The sequence below is a fragment of the Ornithodoros turicata genome, chromosome 7 (genome assembly GCF_037126465.1).
Source record: "Ornithodoros turicata isolate Travis chromosome 7, ASM3712646v1, whole genome shotgun sequence".
In the NCBI taxonomy this organism is placed as follows: Eukaryota; Metazoa; Arthropoda; class Arachnida; order Ixodida; family Argasidae; genus Ornithodoros; species Ornithodoros turicata.
In genome coordinates, this window is record NC_088207.1 from 49,867,975 (window position 1) to 49,890,966 (window position 22,992).

The 22,992-nt window shown below is 46.0% G+C and overlaps 1 protein-coding gene across 1 annotated transcript; it reads right to left on the reverse strand.

Annotated features, from left to right (window-relative positions):
• Positions 1–533: 533 nt before the first annotated feature.
• Positions 534–21,617, reverse strand: LOC135400633 (actinia tenebrosa protease inhibitors-like). The gene is made up of 7 exons (XM_064632463.1): positions 21,605–21,617; positions 20,247–20,387; positions 10,486–10,524; positions 10,164–10,324; positions 1,716–1,761; positions 903–941; positions 534–703 (listed from the first exon to the last, which is right to left on the reverse strand). The coding sequence occupies exons 1-7, from the start codon at positions 21,615–21,617 to the stop codon at positions 534–536; spliced, it is 609 nt and encodes a 202-aa protein (XP_064488533.1).
• Between the last annotated feature and the right edge of the window lie 1,375 nt (positions 21,618–22,992).

Here is a 22,992-nt window from a genome sequence, read left to right on the forward strand (position 1 = left end):
AGTTGTCTTTTATGAAGGGAAGTGCCTCAGAATGGGACCTGCCGGCATTTCGAACAGAAGCTGTTCTTCTGGCAGGATGGTCCAAGAAGAAGAACAGTCTCTGTTCGAAATATTGGGAGCTCTCGTCTCGAGGAACTTCCCTTCATACTTCCTTACCGGTTCGCTGGATTTTCTACCCTTCTTAGTCGTCTTGTGTACGTCGTGTTTTGTCTTGCGTGCGCGGTACGTGACACGTTTGCGCATGCCCGTTTGTGACGCGCCCCTGTTTTGACCCAGTGAACCCCGGGCAACGATGTCGTTAACAGAAAAGCATCTTTCCTCAACCGTCGCTGATCTATAGTAACAACGTGGCAGTATCGAATATTGAAAATGGCCTGCGACTGTTGTGGATGCAAGCACGGATGAACCTGTTCCGTGTAATTTCGTTTCTGTTTTTCGGTGAACAGAACATCTGGATCAAGCTGGAGATGTCTTACGTCTACGGAAAAGAAAGCGGAGAGACCATAGATCTGACGAACAGCTTTGTTTATTGCTCAGTGGTCCGTAACGCAGTAGCTCTCACAGTCTTCCATCCTCTCGAAGTTATTACAGTTGCCTTGGCATCCTCCATAGATGAAATAAACGCACTGGTTCAGGGTGCTGTTGTAGTAATATCTTGGAAACGCTGCCTTGCACGGCCCGACTACCACGGGCTCGCAGCAACCTGTAGATATTAAGTAACTCAGTAAACAAGTAAACGTAAACAGGCACTCAGTAAACATGCACTCAGTATACAAGCAAATGGTTTCTTGTGTTGCGGAACAAGCGGCTTGGGTAGGGTATTTCTGTTAAGCAGGGTATCTGGAAGCACATTAAAGCTCCAACGTGATCGTTTCAAAACTAACGAAATTGCGACAACTTACCCTCAGGGTAGATACATTCGGGAGGACACTCGGTGCCACCTTGTGGAATAAAAATCAGTGGTGAAAAGGACACATTGTGACAATAGAATGTCATTAGAGGCTCGAATCAGATCAGGCCACGCAGCATGATGTAAGGGCATGTGAGACAGTAGTAGAATAGAATAGAAATAGAAAGGAAAAAAAAAAAGGCTCCTGTGAGACATTAGTGTTGTGGACAAAGTACACAGTTCGTGTAGAAGTGATTTTGAATTAAAACAATTTACCAGAAACTTGCAGTACGACGAGCGCACCAACGGCGAGCATAAGCTTCAGCATGGCTTTTGACGATGTACCTTAGACAGTGCAGTGCAGTGCTTCGAATGAGGAGCCTTATTTAAACGAGCGAAGTGTGTCACACGCGACTGGTGCCAGCTGGTGTTTGTCTCCATCCTGAAACCATGTCAACAACCGCAGCGACCTGAACCGGCGCCAAACCTTGCACTCCTTTCCCGCTTTGGTATTTTTTTGTGGTATGATACGGTATGGCATGGCGTTTCTTTGCGGTATGGTATAGAGTTTTTTATGGTAGTTCCCACTATGGTATTCAGGTGAAAGGCACTAGACGCACGGACCAGCGGCAAGGTCGAGTGGGCAAACGTGTCTGCTCGTTTGTGGCGGCCAGGGTTTGTGCTGAAGACTGGGAGGTGGAGGGTTCGAATCCTATCACCGGTTGTGCTGTCTGAGGTTTTCCCTAGGTTTTCCGACAGACTTTCCAGACAAATGTCGGCACAGGACGTATACTAACACCACGTGTCCATCCCACTGTGCTGTTACCTGCTGCCACCCACGCCGCACTCATAGCCACAGTCGCTTCGCGGCGCTAACACAGAATGAAAAAACAAAACAACAACAAAGAAAAAGAACGTAGAAACGAGACGTTTGATGGAGGTGGTGGTGGTGTTGCTGCCAGTGGCGTATCTAGGGTGTGGCAGGTGTGGACAGGTGCCATGGGCGCCATTATGGGGTCGGGTGTAAATGTGCCAGGTCGGGCGCTCAACCTGGCACATTCATAAATGATCTAAAGCACCTGCCATTAAAGAGGTTGTAGTGTGAAACATAGTGCGGACCACACGAAAATACATCTGCAAGGACGTCATGTTAACCATGTTGCCATGGGCGCAGGTAGCTCTAGATACGCCACTGGCTGCTGCTGAAAGATCTGGCCGTTGTCGACATCACAGAGGTGTGCAACGTCACGACTCTGGGAGAATGTGCGTCCTGGGCCGACTTCAATGCGAACCGTGCCGACATATGTCTGACAGTGTCACAGGAAAACCCGGGAAAACCCACAGACAGCCCAGCCGGCCCCGGGATTCGAACCCGGGTACCACCCAGTCTCGCCGTGACATGGTCAGCACGCTAGCCACTCAGCCAAGCCAAGCCATGCCAAGGGAACTTCGCAATGTTGGTACATGTATACACTTATATCAAACGACCTATCAGGGGAGCATAAGGCGATCCTTACATTTTACATATTTTTGCAATCTTTCTACTTGTAGACAAAGCAGTAGTACAAAACTACAAATACATTTCGAGAGTTGTACGGCTCTGATAACGCTTTATTTTTTGGAATGGATGAAAACTTAAGAAAATATTCCGACGCAGCTCTGTATTCAAATTTTATATAAGGGCGCTGCTATAGCAGGCTTTTTTTAAAAGATAACATTCTCACAGCTGTCGGTAAATGTACACATCTTTTTTTTTTGGGTAAATCTACTCACAATTAGTATTCGGTAATAATACCTATCACTTTTTGAGAAACGAGATATGGCATAATTTATTTGCAGAGATCGAGCAAAAAATGTTTAATTGTGTTCGCAGAGTCAAAATTATAAAATGCTCCATTTACACTACAACACACTACACATTGATTATGAAAAGGTCTTGTGGAACTATGACAAGGACAATTATTTCAAAGCTAGCAGTCGACAAAGGAAATAGTGTTTGAGTTCAACGAGGAAATCCAAACATATGTGCTAAATATTACTGTTTATGCAGGATGTAAAGGAGGCCATTAAACAGAAATGTCCAAGCGCCTGCATGATACATCGAAATTGTACATCAGACTAGAATATTCATTAGAGATGGGACGAATCCAGAATTTTCCGAATTCGAATTCGAATTCGAATTCAAGGAAGGTTCTGCGAGCCCACGAATCTCGCATCTTTCGAATACTTTCTTAAAAAAAAAAAAGTGTTGAAAAAGCAAAGAAAAAAAAACACACACACACACTTCTACCGAAAAGTGTTTTGAAGCAGAATTTGATATCTTTGAATGAAGAAGGAAGGAAGTCACTGAAAAGGCTAGCCAGCTGTATAGGATTCGGACCCACATCTTCTGAGGTTTCTTCACTTATTTCTTCAATTTCCTTCGTGTTGATATCTTTGCTTAATGTAAAATAAACTAAATAATGGTTCACTTTCTGGAGAATACATACCCATTACTTCTTAAAAAACGTAATCTATTTGTTGTTCATCGACTACAGGAAATACACAAACTCTGAATAAGTAATAAATAATAAAGTCTGAATTCTTTCCCTAAAACTAAGAAACAATGAAAACCAAAACCATGTCAGTTTTAAACTTGTAGTGTAAGAGCTCCGGCCCTGAACTCTTTCAGTCCAGAGCAATCTAAACCAACAAACAAGAAAACGCAGCCGAAAGTTTTAAATTAATGCTGATTTTTGTTCAAAAACACCAGCATTCTCAGCCGCTCAGGGTCTAGCTTTACGGCCAGGCGGACATCCTCTGGAAGAAAGCGTACCACAACAAGATGAATAATTACCTAAAATTCATTAGTAAACGTTTTAATTAGAGGATTTCGGGCAAAAGAAAGATGGCAGAGTGAGAGACTATCCTAGTTGCACGCCCTTTCACGTTTCACAAATCCTGAAACACGCACGTGCGTTAAATATGCATCCCCGAATTTTGATATGCAAATGAGCCGAAACCGAAACCGAAACCGCGGCGACCGGGAACACGGGGAGTAGAGCGCTCACTCATTTCACGTCAGAGGGCGTCAGAGGGGGCGTGATCTGGAGCGATGGAGATCATTGGAGTAGGTGCCGCTCAACTGGCAAGATAAGCCGCTTCCCGGTCCAGATAAGCCTCCGTCGGCCGTTGGCCGTAGGGTGATGACCTCTTCAGCAGCGCCTTTTCGGTTTCGGCTCATTTGCATATCAAAATTCGGGGATGAATATTTTAACGCACGCGCATGTTTCAGGATTTTTTAAAACGTGGAATGGCGTTCAACGAGGATAGTCTCTCAATCCGCCATCTCGGTTTTGTCCGAAATTCCCATAATTAAAGAGTTAATTAATGAATTTCACGTAATTAGTCACGTTGTAGTTGCATACTCTCTTCCAGAGGATGTCCGCCTCTCCATAGAAGTCAACTGCAAAAACATCTATGCTGCTTTCATAGCTCTTGTATAAAAAATTCTGCAAAGGCTAAAAAAACACCCTGTATATTATCACTGGCGCCTATTTTCCACATCTTTATACCATGCTAGGCAGTTTCAACATCGCACGCAGTGATCCTACAGTTCGCGCGAGGACAGTGAGATCCCATATGTGTCCTACTCTGGAGGAGTCAACGACACAGACATCCATGTTTTTCAACGCGAACCACGTGTGACACAGTTTTCTGTCTGTATAAGAGCACATGCGTGGCATGTGGTTTGTTGAGTCTGATAAAATCCTCGTTTGTGAAAAACTCAGCATGTTGAAGCTGGTTCTCGCGCTTGTCGCCATTTTGGGTCTACCTATCGGTAATCATGTGATGGCTGTTTTTCGCTGTATATAATTGACGTGCATATTACGTGAACGTGACATTTTCTCTGACGTGGTTGTTCTTCCTATCTAGTACAAGGAGACGGCGATGATGGTTGTCTCACATGCTCCTACCCTGAAGGTAAGGCACAGACTTGTTCTTCTTGGGAGTTCGTTTCTTGCGGCTCCTTTACTATGAATGTCTCTGTGTGTGACGTCACGGCTGTAGTGTCTTTAAAGCCCAAGGTCTTCACATCTTATTATGAATGATGTAAACAACGAGAATTCCTTATTATGAATCTTTTTGAACATGGGTTTCCACTAAAACAGCGTCGTCATATGCCCTAGTCCTTATGGAGTGGAGCACGATTACCAACTTGTGTCTTTACGGGGCCCGCGCACGAATAATGCTGTTTCTGCATGTCGCGGCACTGCACTTTTAAGTCTTCAGACTACATTTGACCATTGTGACTGGGTTGGCTATTCTGACGACATTTTATCGACTTTGTCTTTGTGATATACAACCTGATATTGGCAGCTTGAGTCTAGAACTGAGTGAGAGATTCGACCGGCAGTAGTGAAGTTTCTCCGATAACATTAAAAAAAAAAGATCATACCAACCGATTTTAACAAGTGTACAGATAGTGTGTCCTGAAATGTTATAAAAAAAGAAGGAACAGCCGGGCAACCAACAGTGCAACGCTCGACCATATACGTAATGTAGGCTACCTGAATGTACAGCTGCCTGTAATGAATGCTGTAATGAATGGCTTCCTGAATGTCCCCTCTGTGTACACAGAGGCAGCCATTCATTACTACTGTTCAGGCACCCTAACATAATGATATCATAATGAAAATTGTGATTAGGATGATTACGATGTCATAGTGGCATCATAATGCACGTTCCAGTGATGTGGACGAGAGCGTTCGTGGTGTACGAATACTCAGAGGACTTCCTGAGAGGCTGATGATCTCATGGTACCTTCGTAAACCAATCCTCACTCTGGACAGTCGCTTCCCTGTCCTGTTAACAACGTACATTCCTGAGCGTGTTACTTCAGAAAATCAATGAGAGTCAAGCATCCCCAAGCAGCACATCTTGGCCTAATATCGGTTCAATATTGGCAATACCGGCACAATATTGGGCCTGTATCGCCAATATTGGACCAATATTGGACTTGGGTCGCAGCAGTTCTGTGCCGTTCCATGTCACGCCCAACCATCATGACTAAGTGTTTCTTCTAACATTCCAGGATGCTATGAACCTATGAAGGTTGGCCCCTGTTTGGCTATCTTTCCAAGATACTACTATGACCACAAGCTCAACGAATGCCGTTTCTTCAGCTGGGGAGGCTGTCAACCAAACTGCAACAACTTCAAAACGAAGTGCGAATGCGAGAGCCGATGTGTGAGGACTTGCAAATAAAAATGAAACATCGTCCTCACTCACTTCCATGTTTTGTAGCTTGTGCTTAAGTACCATTGAACTAAATTAGGAAGCATGAAGAAGGTTAGCTTAACCCATAAATTTCACTACCACGCAAGAGCAGCGACAGATTTGTACCGAGCGTCACTTTTCTCCGCTATTTGCCTCACTTTGCGGTCAACATCGTCCTCACGGAACTCTCAAGAAGGTTCCATACTCTCGAGTCAAAGCCGAAGGGTCACTATTTTAAGTTTGCAACAGATTAATGGAGTATCTGTTGAGGTATAATCCCAGGTACGGAGAACGCGGAAACAAGTACAGCCTGCTTGTAGAACGACGGAAGGAAGGGAAGTATTCTATGCACTCGTTCTGGTCCTGCCATGGTACGGGGCGCGTTTTTTAAACGTATAAGGAAGAAAAACTATATTTGACGAGTTATGGTTGAAAAAAAAGAAAGAAAAGAAATCGGGTTGTCGCGGAGATGAGCTGCGACAGCATAGGTATCGGTAAGGTTAGAAGACCGCGATACCGAAAATTTGTAACGGAAATACGCGTTTCGCCACCAACTTAAAATAAGTAGCGCGATCCTTATAGGCCGCTACCGAAAAATAAATTAACGGTTACAGCGACGCCGTTACGACTAACGGCGCTCGCGACACGCAGTTACTTAAAGGTACTGTAAAGCAGCAGAGGCAGAATTTCATTTAGCGTGGCTATTCGATAGTCCAAGGCATCAGTACAAAAACGGCACAAATTTCATTCCAATCGGTGGTGCAGTTAATTAGAAAATTAAATCTAAAGATTACGGGCAACACTGTATTAGTATTCGGAAGGGATCCATACTCTCAGCCGCGTACGGCGGCAACCACGTTGCATGCGTACAACACTGGGCCCAACAGCCGAACAGCGCTGCGTTTCTTTGATTTTATTTCTCAAAAAACACACTAAAAAGGGGTCTCTGCATTCCTATTGAAATATGATACGAAATAATATAGCCACGAAAAGAACAAAACGCGACAAAATAGTGCTACATACATAATACATATTCGACAGTGTTGCCTGCTGCACAGGGGGTCGTTCGACACCAGGCGTCGCGCCGCTGCACAATGCCGAATTTTTAATGATAAATTAAAAATATTTAGAGAGCGTTGTCGATCGTATGGTTCCGCATATGGGTTTTACAAGCAACAAAGTCTCAAGCCACGTCGCCAGCATATCCTGCTTGTGTACTGCTTTACAGTACCTTTAATACAGTTACGAGCAACGGCGTGATGTACAACACTGTAGGTAACTCACTGGGGATAAGCCAACGCACGATGACCTTGTTACTTCACGCCAACTGCAAGGTCTACGAAGCCCACACACAGTTCCCCATGTTGTTGCGCCTCGACCTGGTTAGCGGAAGGAAGGAGTCCAGCCATAAGGAGCAGAAGGTTTATTGAAGGTTTGAGAAGTGAACTGTGCAAAGGCCATGGCAGACTGAACTTTCGCCGAGCAGGCACATGGCTTTTGTCCACGACTGAATTTCGCTGCCTCCTCACGAGAGAATGTCCATGGCGATCGGGTCACCTAAGATAACGATAACGCTGTTCACACCACTGTCGTGCACTGAAAAGGTTTGGGGAAATGCTGGGTTAGTGATAGTTGTCATTAGACAGCATTCTTTCGCCCCTTTTTTTCTTTGTTCTAATAAATATATCCCTCCCCAACCCCACCTCCACGCCTTCGCAGTCAGGCAGGAATCAGTGAAAGGAGAGGCGCAAAAGAACATGCACGAGCGGATGAAGAAATTCTGCAACGCCAGTGAGTCTAAGCTCTTCCCTGGCTGATTTCTTCGAAGGAAGACAAGGCACGTTGATCTGCACAACTGGTGTTTGTGAGGGCCTATTGAGGTTCCATGTGTTGCGTCGGGCGGTTGTGCAAGGGGATGAGGCATAGGGTAGGCCAATACGGTTTGGATGTAGCCTAGGGCGGGAAGCCGGCGTAAGACACCCAGAAATCGGTGGCGACGGTGATGAGTTGACAGGCTCATGTAGTGCTGTATAGATTTGCTCATTCCCATGACTGCTATTGGTGCCTCTTTGGCCTCCGCCACGACAAGAGCTGTAGACGTAAGCTTGTGGACTCCAATGCACGTATTGGTGCTCTGTTGTGTGGATGTTTTCTGACGTCTGGTCTGAAGCGACGCATAGGTTCTGCAAAAAGGGGATGAGTTATGCTATCATCTGACGTATAATGGATCGATGTAAATCGAAAAGTACCCTGGTAGTGAGCTCTCAGCTGGAGCCACAGAGGTATCGGAGAACGTTGAGCACCGGGACTCCACTCTTTCTTTTATGCAGCGCACTTCTGTTCTCCACGAGAGGCTGCGGTCGAGGACACATCCAAGGAACCTGTGATGTGTTACGCGGCGCACCGAGTGCCCGCTTATGTGGGACTGGAAGTTCTTCAGGTGTCCACAAGTGAAGGGAAAATATGCAGTGTTGTCACGCGAGATACCCATGCATCTGTCAGGCAGGTAGCTACAACATCAGGAGCGCACTGACTACGGCGTTGTAACCGTGGTCGCTGTTTTCTGGACGACCATACACATGTAATCAGTGTACATGCTTATGCAAACGCCCCGTGGAATGAGGCCTGGCAAGGCGATCATGACTATGTGTAACAGGATCGGGCTAAGTACACCACTCAGTGAGATACCTGCTCAGTCAGCGGGTTCGGGATCACTGACCGCACAGAACCTTCTCGACAAAGCACCTCGTGGTATTCCTAACCTTCCTATGGCGATCCAATGGAGTTATGAAGACATTCTGTGCACGTGCCAAAGCCTCAAACCTGACCTGACTCACGCGCGGCATTACGCCTCGACTTGAGTCACTAACCCCTAACTAATGGTTGGAGGATAACTGTTGGACGTTTCGAGCTCAAAGTAAATTCAATGTGAAATATCAATTAAAATAAAAATATGTTAATTTCATAATTTGATTGTGCGGAACATCCAGAGCCGTGCCGAGGCGTGCTCCCGCCTGGGGAAGGATACACGTGAACCAGGCTACCAAAAGCGATGTAAAAAAAACAAAAAAAAAACGACGAAAGCTTTTTCGAGCTTAAAAATGCTCTTGACTGTCGCTTCACTGTCCAACCTACCTCTCTCTCTCTCTCTCACATACACACGTACGCACGCACACGCAGTAAAAAAGTAAATTAAGGAGTATTACAGCTTCTAGTCCCCTCAAGTTCCCCCCAGAACGAAATGGAGGAAATGAAATTTGCTCCGAAATTTACTTGAATTTACTTACTTACTACTTACTTAAATTTGCCTTAAAGTTTACTCTGAAATTTACACCGAATTTACTACAAATACTCCCTAAATTTCGCGTAAACCGGCGTGCATTTAGTCCCTTTCTTTAGACTTTCATTGATGGTTGTGAGCGTTAATTGTCCTGCGTGTAAGTTGAGTTCCGTCTTGTGTCTCTCTTCTCTCTGTCTGAAATGTGAAATCTGAAATGAAATGTGACCATCTTCGCAATGTGCAAGTTTCTTCAACAGGAACAACTGCTACACAGCAGGAGCGACTGCTTCAGATCATCACCGGAGCATAAGGGTGCCTAGTGATTATTGCCTCTTGGGAAAATTTTATTGGAAACCACGTTGATGCCTTCTTGTGTGGAACAGGAGTGAAGCACAGGAAAGAAATACAAGACAGCGCGGCACATGACGCGTCTGCGCATGCCCGTTTGTGACGCACTCCGTGAACTCCGTGATAACCGCCTCTGATGGTGGTGGCGGTGGTGGTGGTGGTGTGGCACTGATCTAGGGACAGCAGTGGATGGAAGCGCGCATGAACTTGATCCGTGTCTGGTACACACTTGCTGTGCAAGAGCTAGCGCGGTACCACTTCGTTTCCGTTTTAAGGGGAACCGAGCATCAGGATAAAACCGGAGATGTTTCACATATAAAAAAGCAAACGGGAAATACTAGATTGACAGTCGAACAGTCGAACAGCTTTGTTTATTGCTCAGTGGGCCGTAACGCATTGGCTCTCACACTCAGTCAACGACTCAAAGTTGTTACAGTTGCCTTGACATCCACCGTACGTGAAGTAAACGCACATGTTCAGGGTGCTGTTGTAGTAATATCTTGGTATCAGTGCCTCGCAGGGCCCGACCACCACGGGCTCGCAGCAACCTGTGGATATTAAGCAACTCATTCAGTAAACAAACCAATGGTTTGTCGCGGTGCCGAACAAGCAGCCCGGGTACGCTGTTTCTGCTATAAGCAGGATTACTTCACGAATATTAAAGCTCTAACTCTATTATTTCCAAAATATGCACCCTGGGGCTACTTACCATCAGGGTAGGTACAGTCGGGAGGACAGTCGCTACCACCTTGGGTATCATAAAAAGCAGAGGAGAAAGGACATATTACGACAACAACAATAATAAAATGCCAATAAAGGCTGCAGTCAGATCAGGACACGCATCATGCTATTAGGATATATGCGCAACATTAGTATTATGGGGAAAGTACACAGCTCATGCTGAAAAACTTTAACGCCGGTTGAGCGCCATTACTATACATGTGCATTTCTATCACGTAAAACGATTTACCAGAAACTTGCAGTGCGACGAGGGCAGAAACAGCGAGCGCAAGTGTCAGCATGGCTGTGGACGATGTAACTTTACACAGCGCAGCGCTTCGAATGAGAAGTTTCATTTAAACAGTGAAGTGTGTCACACGTGGCTGGTACCAGCTGGTGTTTTCCTCGAAGCTTGAACCATGCCAACAACCGCAGGTATAGCTGAACTGGCTCTGACCTCGCACTCGTTTCCCGGCACACGTTGTTGTGTCTGGTATGGTATTTAGGTAAAACAAGCCAGAAGGTGCATGGTAGATTTCGTGATGTTGTGCATGATAATGAATGCTTTCACTTTACAAAAAAAAAAAAAAAAAAAAAAAGAAGAAAGGTGATCACACGACGTTCCTCATATTTCGACTGAATCTTGCAGCATTTTTCGTTGTCGAGTCAAAACGCGACACGCAAAATTCGAGACTTCCGCGGTTGTGATGACGCCTTTTTCGAATGGATAAAAAAGCATTCCTTCGACGAAGCTCTGTGTTCAAATTTGAGGGCAGTAAGGGTGTTGCAATGAAAAGATTTTGGCGGCTGCGGCTACCGATAGGGTAAGGTAGGGAAGATGAGAAGGAAATTTAGATAAACACAGAACTAGAAATTCCAAAATGCCGATTGTCTCATCTTGTCCCTCTCAACCCTCTGGGCAAGACGAGACGTCGCGTTAGGCAAGATGAGACGGGCCTTGGTAATGAACTCTACAGATTAGTTTTTGCAATTCAAGCAGACAACAGGACACAATGCTATTTTTGCTCCCCCGTCCTTTGCAAACAAGACACCGCCAGTGTGATGTGTCGCTAGTGGCTTGCCTTTGCACGCGCTTCTGCTTTGCTCAAAACAGGAAAACTTGCTGGAAAATCCTAGGCAATATGCAACAAAGAAATGAAACTGCACAAGTAACCGATTTTTTTATTTTTTTTCATCTTCAACGCATGCACCAATTCGGACAATTCTCGCTCGCAATAAAGCTGACATGCAGAGCCACCTATGAGTAAAGTTTCAAGTGCATGGAGCAACGCCTCGCTGAGACAGGCGGCGCCGAGCAAAAAATGTCGCGTCTTGCACCGTGTCTCATCTCGCCCCACCTTACCCTAAATGTACACCTGTCACTTCTTTATATAAACCTGCTCCTAGTTATGATTCTGTACTAATTCCTATCAGTTTTATTTGTGAAACGGCATAGTTTGTTTCCAGGGGGTCAACAATAGCTGTTTAAATGGGATTGCAAATTGACTATTAAATATACCTGTTTACACTACAGAACATTACACAATTGAAGCCAGTCAAGGAAATATTGTTTGATTTCAGCAAGGAATCGCAACATACTGTAAGTCCTAAATATGATCGTTTATGCGGTGTGCAAAGAATTATATTGGAAGAAAATGTCGTAACGAAGACTGAAAGCTATAGTCCACCTGAATCAAGGGTTTCCTCCTCGGTAGGCACATATATGGCACATTGCGTGGTCCCGGTTCGTTCAAATGTGTGTCGTCCGCGTTTCGCAAGTGCCAAATGGTCCCGGTGCCACACCAGGATATCAAGGTCATAGTATGGCTGAGCTGAACGAATAACTGTGTATTCACACGAGCGACATCCTCACGGAAGATTCCAGTGGAAGAAAAAACAAAAAACACTGCCTACAGAGACTAAGCTCCATAACGTGTTATGTGAGCATTCACACGGAGCGGAATATCGGGAGTGGTGTACTGCGCACTTAGCAGACGACACCGTCAGCGTCTTTCTTGTTGACTGCTACAGAATATCTCGTGACTGCGTTGCAGGATATTCCCCACGGTTAGCAGTGTACGTGAACACTGGACGTTGGGCGCTCGTGCTCAGAAAGCTATGACGTATTTCGCGTCTTCCGCTTCTGCGGGGAATATCGCTCGTGTGAATACACGGTTAAGCGAATATGACACGGACACTTGGAATTTCGGAAGAAGGAGTCATAGGAGGTGTTCATCGCGTCATATTGAAGAACATGGATGGTGCTGCGCATTTATACCTCTCTATACTGTCACTGGTACTTAAGGTATTTTCCAGCCTTATTCCATCACGTTATGCAGATCTATGCAGTGTTTCTACTTTGTGCCAGGGTGTCGAACCGAAACGTTTTTCGTTCCGGTTACATCATAAACGATCCGGTACCGGTTCTGCTCCAGAGCAAAAAAATAACGGTTCATACCGGTTTTTAACCGGTTCCGCTTCTGCTGGGAATATTCATCCCCACAAAAAAAAAAAAAAAAAAAATCGATGTTACAAAATGTAAGCTCGTTTATTCCGCATACATGGTATTTAATATTAATAGACAACTGTGAACTTGGTAGCTCCTGGTTCCTGTAGGTTACTGTCTGTTCAAATGGGCTTTCTCCCTCTTGAAGCACATGCTACAAATTGACTTGTTTGGCGTGATCTCATAAGTAAAGTACTTTCTTGCTGGGTTGGAGCGATCGCGTCCCATCCGAATGTCTGTTGCTACTGTCTAGCCAGCAAGCACAATCGCACGAGTACGACGCAAATCGAGGAACACCTTCACTCGCAAACGCGCTCGACGGTTCCGTTTTATTTTCTTCGTGTCCTGTCCACAAAAGAGTTGCCACTTCGCACGGGCTTGCCATCGCGTATACGTAAATGTATTCAACTTAGCTGTTCTCAAACAAGGGACGCGTTGCGCGACATTACCGATAAAGAGCCGTTATGCAGCTCCCTTGGGTCGCTGTTTAGTTGAGGAGAGTTTGCGGGGATCAAATTAAAACGAACACTACGGCACATTGCTAGAGAGTCACATGTACCTCTAAGTCTGTGTTCGTGCGCGAACGATAAACCATTACAAAGGGAGCCTAAGGGTCATAGTATACCGGCATACATTCCACCGTAACCGCAACCCTCGTATAGTATCCATGACATGACTTCAGAGCATACGACGTCTGTTTCATTCGCCTATCCGCAGTCCAAACCGGCGAAGTTTTTTCTTGGACCAAAAACCGTTAAATATATTTTTCGGTTTCCCTCCTGAGCGAAAAAAAACGTGTACGGTTTCGATTCCGTTCCGGTTCGCACCAAAATAGCGTTTTTTTTTTGGTTTTCGGTTCCGGTTTTCGGTTCGCTCCGACACACTGCTTTGTGCGAGTACCGCGAGGTTCCATCTGTGTCCTACTCTGCAGGAGTCAACGGCACAAACATCCATGTTTTTCTGCGCGTACCACGTGTGACACAGTTTTCTGTCTGTATATAGGAGCACATGCACGGCGTGTGATTTGTTACGTCGGGCAAAATACCCGTTTGCCAAACTCAGCATGCTGAAGATGGTTCTCGCGCTTGCGGTCATTTTCTGCCTAGCTATCGGTAATGCGTGTTTCATGTGATGACAATTTTTCATTGTATAATTGACGCACATATTACATGAACGTGATATGTTCTCTGTGGTTGTTTCTTGCTGTCTAGCACAAGGCGAAGGCGGTGGGGATTATCTCAGATGCGACTATCCCCAAGGTAAGGTACAGATTTATTCCTTTCGAAGTTCGCGGCTCATGGCTGGCATGCGCTGCAGTGTGCTTCAAGCTTAAAGTCTTCACATCTTATTATGAGTTTTCGTGAATATGTGTATCAACTAAAATTTTGTCCTCACGTGCTAAGGCCCTCACGAAGTGGAGCGGATTAACTACTTTTGACTAAGTACATGGCTGTTTATGTATGTTGCGTCACTACACTTTTAGCTCAGACTACATTTCACTATTGTGACCACGTTGGCATGCTGACGACATTTCTCTACTCTGCTTTTGTGTTATGCCTGACATTGACAGGTTGAGTCCGAAGCACAGTAAGAGATTCGACCGGCAGTATTGCAACTTTCTCTGACAAGGTCACGAAAACAAAAATTCACGCCAACATCAGCCGATTTCTTTAAAGACCGTGTCATGAAATGCTATCAAAAAAGAAGAAATAGTTGAGCAAACGCCAGAGAAACGCTGGACATCATAATGTATACATAATGACATCATGATGATTAAGATGATTAGATAGATATACTGTATATAGATTAGGGGAAAAAAGGTAAAGCTCGGAACGTTCAGTAGCCATTACAGCACCCTAATATCAAACCCTAGTATGATTACGATGTCATAGTGGGTATGTAATGGAGATAAAACAAACAAAAACAGTGACAGAAAGCTAAAGTAGATGTTAGAGGACGTATTATGCACCAAACGGAGAAGTTCAGTTCCACTTGTTCACTTGGTTTCGATGTCGTCTGCAACGCCGCGTTCGACCGTGTCGCCATCTGACGGAAGGAGATGAAACAGAGGTATAGCCGATTCGAACCACCGGTATAGCCGGGTTTTTGATTTCCGCGATTTATTCGCAGAGAAACGGCCCAAATGGTAGTATCGATATAAAGTTTTGGTGCATAATACGTCCTCTAGCATCTACTTTCGCTTCCCGGCACTGATTTTATTTGTTTCATCTCCGCCACAAACCCCAAAGTTTATCTTGGCGAGCCCTGTACGTTCGAGTGATGTGGACGAAAGTGTCGTGTATATACGAAGAGGACTTCGTGAAAGGCTGATGATTTCATGCTACCTTCGTAAACGAACCTTCACTCTGGACAGTCCCTTCCCTGTTCTGTCAACAACGAACATTCCTGAACGCGTTACTTCCAAAAATTAATGAGGACAAATGCATTTCGCGTAACTTTTCTGTACCGTTCCATGTCACGCCCAGCTCATGACTTGAGTTTTCTTGCCCTTTCAGGATGCTATGACCCAGTGGAGAGTGGTCCCTGCTATGCTGCTTTTCCAAGATATTATTACGACAGCGTGAAAAACGAATGCATTTTGTACACCTGGGGAGGCTGTCAACCAAACTGCAACAACTTCAAAACGAAGTGCGAGTGCGAAAGCAGATGTGTGAGGACCTGCAAATAAAGTGGAAAAAAGTCGCAAGGCTCGTACTTTTATTAGCCATATGACATATTGTTATCGAAAGTAACGGTCAAAGGAACGCGTAACTTTCTTAGCCGTTACTGTATTACAATTTTAGCCAAGTAATTTGTAACGGTAAAAAATTACTTTTGCCACCAGAGTAATACTACAAGTAACGTGTAAAAGTCGGGCGTAGGAAACATTGCCCCGGAGAAATCGTCCCCGCAAGAACACCATGAAGAAAAGTAGTTTCTGCCAAACGGTGTGACACCCGTCAACGTCGGGTAAGGCTACTCCAGAACACCTGAATAGAAAAGAAAGTAGAACAACCTAACTCCAAGTTGACAAACTAATGAACGAGTTCAGTAAATGAGATAATAGCTCAAATGACCGTAGTCTAAATCAGAGGCGGAGAGTTTTCATTTTCCCGGGGGGGGGGGGGGGCAAAGGCACACCGCGAAGTAAGTACTCTTGCGGGGGGGGGGGGGAGATATGTTTATTAAGAAAAAAAAGAAAGGAAAGGTAAGCCAGATGGGTGTCGGCTTGTTATTCCAAAAAGAAAAGGGAAAGGGGGAAGACAAAAAAAGGCAAAGGAAAGAAGAAAGCAAAAAGTAGGAAAGAAAAATGGAGAACACAAAACTAAAGCTGAAGAATCACACACTCTGGCGGGATCCTATGATGTGTGCAGAACTGGTACAGAAATAAGAGAAAGGAAGACCAGAAAAAACAAAAAAAAAGAAAGGGAAAAAAACAGAGAGAACGTAAACAGTGAACATGTGCACAACTGAAGGCATTACGCCTTTAAAAACTGAGTGCAAAAGGAACAAAATGCATTGAATCCTCGGTGTTTGACTCGAAATACGCGCAATATAATGAATATGGTCCATGAAATGGAGCAGCGGGAGTTGAACCCGCTCCCAACGAATATGCGTTCCGAAGATCCTACCGTTACACCTCACTGGCAGCTGCTGGTACCTTTTAGACTGCTTCGTTTCATTGATCTGATTGCTTTGGGAGAAATTCAGGCTATGTGGTATGTCATCCTCTGTGTTTCTTCGCCTCACCTTCTACTGTGATAATGAGTATGGTGGGCGGATACATATTTTACAAATTGCAAGATGCATTTTTGGGGTTGGTGCCTCTTCGCTCTTTTTTCTAAGGTGATATTATTTTACTTTTCCTTTCCTTTCCTGGTCAAGTTATGCACTTGTCAAAGCCTCGAACCTGACCTGGCTGACGCGCAGCATTACGCCTTAACTTGGGTCACTAACCCCTAACTAATGCTTGGAAAATAACAGATTTACATTTCGAGCACTAACTGCTACTCAAACTACACTCAACTCTACTACTACTCAAAGAGCACAAACGGCAAGTCCCGGCTGAAGCTGGTGAACTCCCGGTGGAGGTTCTCCGTGAGCGTGAAACGGCTTCGCACTTCCTACGTTTGCGTGCGCACATTCCCAGTCACCCACTCCTCAGGAAAATCCGATACCGTCCTGAAAGTGATTTCCATCGAGTAGCGCAGAGGACACGCCGGGCTCTCACTGGCTTCCTAGCTAAGGTCGTCACACCGCCGGACGCTTCCTGGTCTCTGACCGTGCCACCCACCTTCGTACGTCTTCCGGACCTCCTGGAACGAAGAGATCAGGTTCCCCCTCAAGTCCTTCGAGCCCATTTTTATGCTCTGGTAGACGCGGAGTTTTCTACCTCTGCCGCAGCATACACGGACGGCGCATCTCGAAACGGCAAGTCCGCCTCGGCATTCATCCTCCCATCCGAAGGCGTAGTGGGAGGACGTCGCCTTTCGCATCAAACCTCATCCACAGCTGCGGAACTCTATGCCATACTTTTCTTTCTGTAGCACATCGTTGATTTTACCCCAAGGGAATGGGTCGTGTTCACTGACTCTACATCTGCGCTACTAGCAATTGAAAATTCTGGCATCCGAGGCTCATCCACACCGTTGGCGATGGATGTGTTAATGGCTTACAACCTCGTGTACGAAGCAGGGCACAGGCTGGTTCTCCAGTGGGTTCCAGCCCATTGCGGGGTCGAAGGGAATGAACAGGCCGACAGCGCCGCAGAGGCAGCTCTCTCGTCTCGGAGACGGACGCGTATTGCGCTGCTGAGAGGAGATCGTCGTTCCGTACTTCGATGCCTTATGACTCCCCTTGCTTCCCGCCAATGGACCACTGATATTCTCCCCCCAGCCATGCTGAGCAGAGTCGATCCAGAGCTCGCGTTCCGCATGCCTCGACATACCTCTTGTCAAGATGCCGCATTAGTTCATCGAATGCGCCTGGATGTGGCTTTTACCGCTTGAGACGCTTTCAGACACATGTCGGCACAGTTCCCTTAGAAGTCGGCCCAGGACGCACATTCCCCCAGGGCGTGAGTCGTGACGTTGCCCACATACGTGAGGCCGACAACGGCAAGCCCTATCGCCACCACCACCACCACCACCACCGCTTGAGACAAGTTGACTCTCCCCAATGCTGTCACTGCGGTGCTGTAGAAGATCTAGAGCACATTCTTCTCCATTGCCCACACTACCAACCTTCCCGAACCGTACTCTCCGGATCCCTTAACGAGCTGGACTCTCGCCTCCTCTCTCTCACAAAATTGCTTTGTCCCTGGCAACTTCCAGCCCACCAACGCTCTGCCCTCAAAGCTCGCTTCACCTTTCTGGATACCATAGGACTTCGACTCATATTGTGAAGGGGCTCATTATTTCGTTCCCCGCATCACCATCAGCAATGGGGTAGAGCATCGTCCCTGGCGATGAAACTCCGCATTCATCATCTCACAATAAAGTTGTTGTTGTTGTTGTTGTTGTTGGTACTCAAAGCAAGTTCAGTGTGAAATAAAAACAAAAATGTTGATTTCATAATTTGGCTGTGTGGAACATACAGAGCCGTCCCGAGGCGAGCTCTCGCCTGGGGAAGGATGCACGTGAACCCCCGGGTCACCAGGAGCGATGTAAACAAAAAGAAATAAATGAAGAAAGTTTTTTCCGAGCTCAAAAATGCTCTTAACTGTCGCTTCACTGTCTAACTTAGCTCCTTGGGTCTATCGTTCGGCGCGCTCCCTCTGTCGCACCCGGAGCGGCTGCCCGTCTCGACACACTAAACTTTTTTTTACACCCTTTTGAGTGTAAGGTGGGTGCACCATAAATCACACTCCTTCGATTGTAAAAGTTTGTAGGTGTAATGAAATGCACCTACCTCTCGGGGTAGACGGGTAGAAACCCAGCGAACCAGTGAGCCGGTAAGGAAGTATGAACGGAATTGCCTCAGGACGAGAGCCACCGATATTTCGAACAGAGACTGTTCTTCTTCAGGGCACCGTCCATCGAGGACGGTGCGGACCGTCCTCACCGTGCTCAAAAGGGACAGTGCCCAGAAGAAGAACAGTCTCTCGTCCTGAGGCAATTCCCTTCATACCTCTTAGGGTGTATTTCACAACACCTTCAGACTTTTACACTTACAAGGGTGAGAGTTATGGTACACCCACATGACCTCTGAAAGGGTGTAACATCTACTTAGCGGGTGTGCGGGCTTGTTGGACCTCCGAACGACTCTGGAAACTTCCTTCCTAATGAAAATGTAACTCAACAAGTAAAGAGAACGCGTTCCTTTTCAGTAACGAGTAACGTACTTAGTTCCCTTTTTCCGAGGTAACGTGTCGCCTCTTGGAGCAACTTTATTGGAAACTATGTTGATATCTCCTTGTGCGAAACAGGTGTGAAGCACAGGAAAGAAAGACTAGACAGCGCGGCGCACATACGCGTCTGCGCATGCCCGTTTGTGATGCACTCTGTAAACTCTTTTTTTTCTTTTTTTCCTGTTAGCGCTGCGAAGCAACTGGGGCTACGAGCGGCAGCAAGGAGTGGGGACAGGGGGGTTAGTATGTGTCCTGGGCCGACTTCAGGGGGAACTGTGCAGACATTCGTCTGGAAAGTCTTCGGAAAACCCAGGGAAAACCTCGGTCAGCACAGCACAGTCATGGGAGCTATTCTCTGTGAACTGGGTACATTGATGGCCGTCAATAGGAAATTACTTTTCTACAACCTGTCGCTGATCTAGAGACAGCATGGTAGTACGACGAACACTGGGAATGGTCTGCGACAGCAGTGGGTGCTATAGCACGGATGAACTTGTTCCGTGCCTGGTACACACTGTGCGAGAACCAGCGCAGTACCATTTTGTTTGTTTACAGGCGAACCGAGCATCTGGATCAAGGTGTAAATGTCTTACGTCTACGGAAAACAAAGACGAGATACTATAGGGCTTCGAGAGTGCATTGCCATAAGCGTCCCCTTCGGTTTCTCCTTTGCCACCTCTCAGGAAGTTGCTGGACACCTAGGTACTTGTCATGAAAGGAACGCTGTGTTTGAGATTGTGTCGTCTTTTCTTTTCCTTCCGTGTCGCAGGTTTCACTGCTGTAATTATGTACCAGTTCGCCCTTGCCCTTCTGCCATTAAGGAGACACCAGATCGACAGATTCGTCGAACAGCTTTTGTTTATTGCTCAGTGGTCCGTAACGCAGTAGCTCTCACAGTCAGCCATCGTCTCAAAGTTATTACAGTTGCCTTCACATCCACCATAGGTGAAGTAAACGCACATGTTCAGGGTGCTGTTGTAGAAATATCTTGGTATCAGTGCGTCGCAGGGCCCAACTACTACGGGCTCGCAGCAACCTGTGGATATTAAGTAACTCAATCAGTAAACGAGCAAATGGTTCCTTGCCCTGCCGAATGGGAATGGTCCCGTGATGTTACACGCAGAGCGTCGAACCGAATTTTTTTTTTCCCGTTTGTTTCGGGTTCGGCCATAAAGGTTCTGTTCCTTTTCAGCTCCGCGGAGTTCACGTATATCGGTTCGATTAACCGGTTCAGAGGCTGTAAACCGGTTCGGAACCGGTTCGAGGTTCTAATATGCTACAAAATTATAGGTAGCCACTAAAAATGACACAATATCTCTTAATCACGTTTTCTGCGCATTTATTTCTGTTTTTCGACCAACAGGGTATGATTTAAATTGCGAAATAAATAAATAAAACGATACGCTTAGATTTTTTTTTACATTCCGTGTTAGCGCCGCGAAGCAACTGTGGCTATGAGCGCCGTACAGACGTGAACAGATGGAGAGAGGACAGCAGGAAGGAGTGGGGGACAGGGGGGGGGGTTAGTATGCGTCCAGGGCCGACTTGAGGGGGAACTGTGCAGACATTCGTCTGGAAAGTCTTCGGAAAACCCGGGAAAAACCTCAGACAGCACAACCGGTGACAGGATTCGAACCCGTGTTTCCTCCCAGTCTCGGCGTGGAAAGCGGCCACGCTAACCACTATGCCACGGGAGTTGGCAATATGCTTAGATTATAACGATAACACGTCATCTGGAAGTGGAACGTCCGTGAGACAACTGATTAGAGCATGAAATATGCGTTGGTACACCTTCATATGTCAGGATGATATCTGAACAAGGACAAAGGATATCAGCACAAAGGATGCCACACCTAGTTTCTGGAATTTTCCTCGGCCGGGATCCAGCCCGCCAAACTTGACTCATAGAACATTATGGACAAACAACAAGCGGCTCGGCTACGCTATTTCTGCTATAAGAAGGATATCTTCAAGCATATTAAATAGCTCTCTAACGTAATTATTCCAAAAATAAACAACCTGGGGGGACTTACCATCAGGGTAGGTACAGCCGGGAGGACAATCGCTGCCACCTTAGTTATAATACAAAGCAGAGAAGAAAGTACACATTACAACAACCATCACAACAAAATGCCAATAAAGGCTGGAGTCAAATCAGGGCACCCATCATGCTATTAGGACACGTATGCAGTATTAGTCTCATGAGGGATATACGCAGCTTATGTAGAAATACTTTGCGTGAAACGCCATTACCGTCCATGGGCATTTCTATAAGTAAAACCATTTACCAGAAACTTGCAGTGCGACGAGGGCGCAAACAGCGAGCGCAAGTGTCAGCATGGTTGTTGACGATATGACTTTGCACAGTCCAGCGCTTCGAATGAGAATGTTTCATTCAAAGAGTGAAGTGTGTCACACGTACGTGGCTGGTGCCAGCTGGTATTTGTCACGACCCTGGAACCATTTCAACAGCCGCAGGTAGTTGAACTGGCCCGTACCTCGCACTCGTTTCCAGGCACACGTTGTTGTGTCTGGTATGGTACTATTGGTACTACAGGTATGCGCAACATTAACTTCTTTATTTTAGCTTTGTAACTTTTTAACTTTACTTTTTGGACTATTCGGATTTGACTTTTTCCCCGTTTTCTTCTACTTCTGCCCTTTCGGAGAGGGGCTTTCTTCTGCTTCCTGGATGCATTTTAACTGAAGTACGACAGCTAATCCAGGCGTGTGGCGTCCACACCACTCGCCCACGTGTGCATGGAACGCTACCTTTCGAACAACAATGGAAACTCATTCAATATTACTGCATGGACAGGCAGTTTCATAAACCGAAACTATGAGAGGTCACCCGAAATCAAGAAGAACAGCGAAACACATTTGTTTTTACTACGTGTCACATTTCTAGGCTTGTCTATATTTTCCAAAAATATCCAACGATATCTGGGTTTTATTTAAAAAAAAAAACACCCACTGGAGAGGATCTTTTGAAAAATATCCGGATTTTTTTCAACCCTGAAAGCAAGGGTTGTCTACCAGGTTGGCATATTTATGGTACATTGCTTGGTCCGTGTTCGTTCAACTTTGTCTCGTCCGCGTATCGCAAGTGCCAAATGGTCCCGGTGCCACACCAGGAGATCAAAGTCATAGCATGATTGACTTCAACGACTAAAGCGAAAATAAACCTCTACCCGACCTCATACAAGAATAACAGTCCAACGTGAGATGCACGTTGTCTTTCCTGTGCCTTTCCTCTTGAGGCGAGACAAACAAGCACGCTCTAACTACTGCCCTGTGAGCCCATAGGCGCTTCGTCACGTAGTTTCTCCACACTTTACCTCCTCTCATGCAGAGATACACACTGCCGTAGCGAATACTCGTCCACACGAGGAAAACATGTCACCTGCTTAGACCGAACCGTCGACCTTTCCCCATTTCAAAGTGCTGCGGCGTTGGCCAATAGACCTCTACACGAGAAACGTCATGATGACGTTGGTAGACACACTGAAGACTGAAACAGATCGGAAGGGGAGAGCTGAGTTCCACGAATGGGCAATAGTTCGCTGCCTCCTATTGAAAGAAACGTAGGACCGAATGTCGCGTTCCTTACAGGGGCCATCGTAATCCCCTAAAGAACGTGG

Excerpts from the sequence above, each read along its gene's own strand:
- LOC135400633 (XM_064632463.1), bottom strand. Across the intron at positions 10,325-10,485 it reads CGACTGTACCTACCCTGATG|GTTGCTGCGAGCCCGTGGTG; the intron begins GTAAGTAGCCCC and ends TAATATCCACAG. Across the intron at positions 942-1,715 it reads TGCGGCGTGGGTGGCAGCAG|GTGGCACCGAGTGTCCTCCC; the intron begins GTAACAGCACAG and ends TTATTCCACAAG.